Here is a 6148-nt window from a genome sequence, read left to right as displayed (position 1 = left end):
AGAGAGAGAGAGAGAGAGAGAGAGAGAGAGAGAGAGAGAGAGAGAGAATTTTAAATCATAACTGGGCTCAGACACATCTTTATTAATCAAAGTAGGAACCATTAATCAACACATTTTTGCCAGCAAGAAATAAGTTTGTTTATTCCTGTAACATAAAATCTGTGCTTTGGGATTTGATGAACTCTTGGAAAGCATTTTCTGCATCCTGCTGGTTGTGGAAGCATTTTCTTTGCAAAAAGTTTTCGAGATGCTTCAGGTAGTGGTAGTTAGTTGGCAAGAGGTCAGGAGAACATGGTGAATGAGACAAAACTTTGTAGCCCAATTCGTTGAACTTTTGAAGCATTTGTTGTGTGATGTGTGGTCGGGCATTGTTGTGAAAAAGAATTGGGCTTTTTCTGTTGACCAGTCCCCACTCCAGGCTTTGCAGTTTTTGATGCATCTCATTGATTTACTGAGCATATTTCTCAGATGTAACGGTTTTGCCAGGATTCAGAAAGCTGTATTGGATCAAACTGGCACCAGACTACCAGTCACCATGACCTTTTTTTGGTCAGCACGTTTGGCTGTGGGAAGTACTTTGGAGCTTCTTCTTGGTTCAACCACTAAGCTGGTCATTGCCAGTTGTCATATAAAATCCACTTTTTGTTGCACATAACAATTCGATTGAGAAATGGTTCATTGTTGCTGTATAGAATAAGAGAAGATGACACTTCAAAATGGTGATTTTTTTTGAGACAGAATATTGCTCTGTCACTCAGGCTGGATGATCTCAGCTCACTACAACCTCTGCCTCCCTGGTTTAAGCAAGTCTCAGCCTCCCGAGTAGCTGGGTCTACAGGTGCATGCAGCCATGCCCAGCTAGTTTTTTCTATTTTAGTAGAGATGGAGTTTCACCATGTTGCCCAGGCTGGTTTCAAACTCCTGAGCTTAGGCAATCTGCCCACCTTGGCATCCCAAAGTGCTGGGATTACAGGTGTGAGCCACTGTGCCTGGCCGAAAATGATGATTTTTAAAATTTTCACTCAGCTCATGAGGCACCCACTTAGGGAGTTTTTCCTCCTTTCCATTTTGCTTCAAATGCCAAATGACCATAGAATGATTGACATTGAGTTCTTCGGCAACCTTTTAGGTAGTTTTAAGAGGATCTGCTTCAATGATTGCCTTCAGTTGGTCGTCGTCAACTTCCAATGGCCGGCTACTATGTTCCTCATCTCCAAAGCTCTCATCTCCTTTGCAAAACTTCTTGAACCACCACTGCATTGTGTGTTAGTTAGCACAGACATGCATTGTGGATGTTGTGATTGTCTCCACTGTTTCATGACCCATTTTGAACTGGAATAAGAAAATTGCTTGAGGCCAGGTGCAGTTGCTGACTCCTGTAATCCCTCAGCCCTTTGGGAGGCTGAGGTGGGCGGATCACTTGAGGTCAGGAGTTTGAGACCAGCCTGACCAACATGGTGAAACCCTGTCTCTACTAAAAATACAAAATTAGTTGGGCGTGTTGCTGCACGCCTGTAGTCCTAGCTGCTCGGGAGGCTGAGGTATGAGAATTGCTTGAGCCCAGGAGGCGGAGGTTGCAGTGAGCCGAGATCATGCCACTGTACTCCAGCCTGGGTGACAAAGCAAAACTCCATCTAAGCGGTGGGGTGGGGAGATATGTGACATAATCACATTTATTTAAGAATGTATTCTGATATCAAATGGCAAATTCCAACAATGCAGAAACCATAATTACTTTTGCACTCATCTAATACAATGTAGAGTGGAGTAATTACAAAGACTGTGTGACCTCCAGAGCCTAAAATACTTATCTGTCTCTTTATGGAAAAAGTTTTCCAGACCCTGGTATAGGCACTCTTAGCAGCCCACCTAGGTTCAAGGAGAGTGGGCTCCACTTCTTAATGCGGGAGTGTCAAGGTTTGGAAGAGTGTGTGGAAGTAGAAATATTATTGGAGCTATATCTGCCATAAGGAATGAATAGTCATGTGGATGCCAAGGGGAAGAGAGTTGCTGGGAAAGATGAGAGCAGATTTTGTTGGGAGAATTTGGGGTGTGTTCGTAGAACAGTAATGTGCCATTGTTGCTGGAGCAGAGTGGGCGAGTTAGAGAGTACAAGATGAAGGCAGAGAGGTTGCTGGGGGCTGAGTCATGCAGGGCTTCCTTACAGGCCATTATAAAGACATCAGCTTTTAGTGAGATGAGAGTCCATTGGAGAATTTTGGGAAGAGTAACAAGTTGTAATATATTTTTTGAGGATGCCTTGGCTGTTATATGGGAAATAGATTATGGGGACAAGGGCAGAAGCAGAGAGATCGGCTGTTATATCCAGACAAGAGAAGAGGGTGGCCTAGATTAGAGTGGTAAGAGTAAAGATTGAAGCAATTACTTTCTGATTCAGGAGGCTGAGGCGGGACGATTGCTTTTACCCAGGAGTTTGAGGCTCCAGTAAACTGTGATTGTACCACTATAGTTCATCCTAAGTGATAGAGCAAGACCCCGTCTCTAAAAAGAAATAAATAAAAAAGAAGCAGCAGCAGCAGTTGATTTCTGCATATATTTTTGAAGATAGAATTGGTAATATTTGCTGATGGATTGGATAATGGGGTAAGTAAGGAAGAGAGGAAGAAGTTAAAGATGACTCCAAGGTTTTTGTCTTGGGCAAATGAGATGGATGGAATTACAGAAAAGACTGATAAAAGGAGAAACAGATTTGGAGGAGGAAATCAGAACTTCAGTTTGGGACGTGGTAGGTTTGAATTGCCTATTTCACATGTTGATGGGATTGTCAAGTAGTTTCTCATTTAAGAGTCAGATTCATGAGATTGTAGATTTGGGAGTTAGCAGAGTATATTTAAAATCATGGAAGAAGTTGCTCCAGAAACGAACTTGGATAGAAAAGAAACCTAAAATGTGGTGGCACAATCATTACATGAGTTTCAAAGCCAAGAGTTTTTAGGGAGAATGGAAGGACCACAATCTGAAATGGCTGTGAGGAGCAGTTAGTACACCCACCTGCCTTCATGCTTAATGACAGTTGTGTTGCGTTAATCCTAGGCTACCATCAAGATTTCGTTTTTAAGCAGTGGGAACCCAAAAATCTTAACACTGAAAGAATTCTACTCTACAAAATAAATGAAAGTGGAATGTGCATAGGGGAAGGAAGGACACTGGCCCTCTTAGCTTCCTCCTCTAGCCTCTCACCCCCTTCCATGGCCCCGGGACATTCCTGCTGCCTCCTTGGAACCCCTTTGAAAACCACTCCCTTCAGTGTTCCAAGATGGATGTGCTAAGAGGCACATCTAATTCTGCTCCTCTCCTAAAAACCCTTTAGAGGTTTCCCATTGTCCTCTCCACAGTTCTAACATAGCCTACCAAGGCCCTTGATGGGCTAACCTCTGATGATTTCTCTTGCTTTCTCTTAGGTCCGCCCACCTTGCATTCTATGCCCCACCCATACTAACCTGTTTCAGTTCCTCAAACTTTTCTGGGCTTTTGCACATGTTGTCCTCTCTGACTAGAATATTTATCTACTAAGACAGTTACTCATCCTGAGGTTTTAATTTGGGCTTCATTTTTTCCTGATAGCTCCCACTTTTCTAATGTGTATCTTCCTACTGTTATATATTTTTCCCATAGCAACCCTTATTTACCCTATCATAGCATTTCCCTTACTTTATAGTTTATATGATTTTTAAAACTCATCTGTTATCCTCACTGGACCGGAAACACCATAGGAGCATGGGCCATGTCTGTCCTTCCCACCGTTGTATCACAGATCCCCTCTCATAAAAGGCACTTAATACATGTTTTTTGATAGTTTGAATAAAGGAAGGAAGGAAGGAATTGTGTTTTCTTAATAATGTGGGGATGTGGGAGACAGTCTAAATTTTGTAACATATCAGTTATTAAATATGGAAAAAACTAGAAAGTAATATATGGTTAAATTATTTCTATGTAAAAAGCATATTACAATATAAAAGTAGAAATATCTAAATATGAATAATGATTATTAGGGTGGTTGAATTAAGTCCTGTTTTCCTTAGTATGTTTCAACTTTTCTGTAATTTCATTTCTGTTATTTAAAATGCTTTAAAGAATCCATTCTAATTTTCTGTGCATTTTTAAGTATCTTAAATATAGCATCTTTAGTTCCTCTGGGTAATTTTGTTCCCAAATTTGACTCAATCCTGGGTAGTTCCCAAAAACTAGAGCACAATCTCTACTAGAAGTAATCTCAAATGCCTTGTTTCTGTACTTCTGCTTTAGCAGATCAAAAAGCTTTCGATTTCTGAAGCTTCTTTTCTTGGATAAAATAACATACTATTAAAAATAGCAAAGATGATACTGTTGTTTTTATTATTCCTTGTTTAACTTATTAAATGAGCCTTTTCCTATTTCTCAGCTCTCCTGAAACATTTTCATCATTAATACAAAAATAGTACTTAAGTATTAAATATTTGTGAAGTGCTTTTGCATACTCTATCTTCAAGTCCTTGATGGAGCAGCTATTGTAGATAAAGGAACTGAGCTCACAGAAGTTACATAGCTTGCTGAAGGCCACAGCCTTAGAGGTTTACTCTGGGACTAAATCAGTGATTGTCTTGTTCTTAGTAAAGCTTCCTGCATGTAATATCACACAGTAAAATTTTTTCCCTTGTATATATTCTTTTTAAGAATAATTTTATTTACATGTATTTGAGGAACTTACAATGTATTTCTAATTTAAGGCTATTGCCACTGTTAAATCTGGATAAAACCTGTCTTTTTGAATCCTGTTGTGTTAAAAAGCATTTGTTTCTGGCTTGAAGTTATCTGTGTACTGCATTCTGATGCATTTTTTTTGTTTGTTTCTTGCAGTTGTGCATGCCTAAAGGGCTATCTTTCAGGACACAAACTGACAATAAAGATCCCCAGTTTCACTCATTTATAATTACCAGGGAAGACGGTTCTCGCACTTATGGTTTTGTTCTCACTTTTTATGAAGAAGTTACAAGTAAGCAAATCTGCACAGCAATGCAGACACTCTACCAGATGCACAATGCTGAGCATTACAGCAGCGTGTATGCTTCATCTTCCTGCAGCATGGACTCATTGGCAAGTAGCCTTGATGAAGGAGATACAACTTCCCTTTTGAAACTCCAGCGATACAACTCCTATGATATCAGCAGAGACACCCTGTATGTTTCAAAAAGTATATGCTTGATCACACCGTTACCATTCATGCAGGCCTGCAAGAAATTCCTTATCCAGCTTTACAAGGCTGTTACCTCGCAGCAGCCACCACCCTTGCCACTTGAAAGCTATATCCATAATATTCTTTATGAAGTACCCCTTCCACCTCCAGGGAGGTCACTGAAATTTTATGGTGTTTATGAACCTGTCGTCTGCCAGAGGCCTGGGCCCAGTGAGCTCCCCCTCTCTGATTACCCACTTCGGGAGGCATTTGAACTCCTGGGATTAGAGAACCTGGTGCAGGTGTTTACCTGTGTTCTTTTAGAGATGCAAATCCTTCTCTACTCACAAGGTAGGTCTTCCTTGGATTTTACATTTTCCAAAAAGAAATACTTATGCTCCCAACTACTGTGTTTCCATGGGATATATTACTAGGACCAAATAAATAATGATCACGGTCTTTTCTGTTTTGTATAAAGGAAGCAGGTATGGTGGGACCAAAGGCTGAGATGAGACTGTGCTGTTTCTCTTTGAGGTGGCAGTTAGTGACTGCAGAGAGAAATAGGAAGGAACACAAATGTTAACTTGGCTGATTTGGGTATGTTTATTTCTTAATGGAAATAGCCCTTTTTTCTTGACAATATATAATTTTCATTAAGAAAACATTATTTTGGGTGGGCGCGGTGGCTCATACCTGTAATCCCAGCACTTTGGGATGCTCAGGTGGGTGGATCACAAGGTCAGGAGATAGAGACCATCCTGACTAACACAGTGAAACCCCGTCTCTACTAAGAATACAAAAAATTACCCAGGTGTGGTAGCATGCACCTGTAGACCCAGCTACTAAGGAGGCTGAGGCAGGATAATTATTTGAACCCAGGAGGTGGAAGTTGCAGTGAGCCGAGATCGTGCCACTGCACTCCAGCCTGGGCAACAGAGTGAGAATCTGTCTCAAAAAAAAAAAAGAAAAAAAAAA

The 6148-nt window shown here is 40.7% G+C and overlaps 1 protein-coding gene across 7 annotated transcripts in view; it reads left to right on the top strand.

Moving 5' to 3' along the window:
* DENND5B (DENN domain containing 5B) overlaps positions 1–6148 on the top strand; it is a 190280-nt gene that overhangs the window by 91414 nt on the left and 92718 nt on the right. For all 7 annotated transcript variants that reach the window (XM_032248254.1, XM_032248259.1, XM_032248258.1 and 4 more), the window contains one exon: positions 4858–5524. In XM_032248254.1, the coding sequence (XP_032104145.1) occupies positions 4858–5524 (667 nt within the window). The remainder of the gene's footprint in view (positions 1–4857; positions 5525–6148) is intronic.

The sequence above is a fragment of the Sapajus apella genome, unplaced genomic scaffold (genome assembly GCF_009761245.1).
Source record: "Sapajus apella isolate SASKATOON/1434 unplaced genomic scaffold, GSC_monkey_1.0 scaffold66, whole genome shotgun sequence".
Lineage (NCBI taxonomy): Eukaryota > Metazoa > Chordata > Mammalia > Primates > Cebidae > Sapajus > Sapajus apella.
This window is presented reverse-complemented; position numbering and strand designations above follow the sequence as displayed.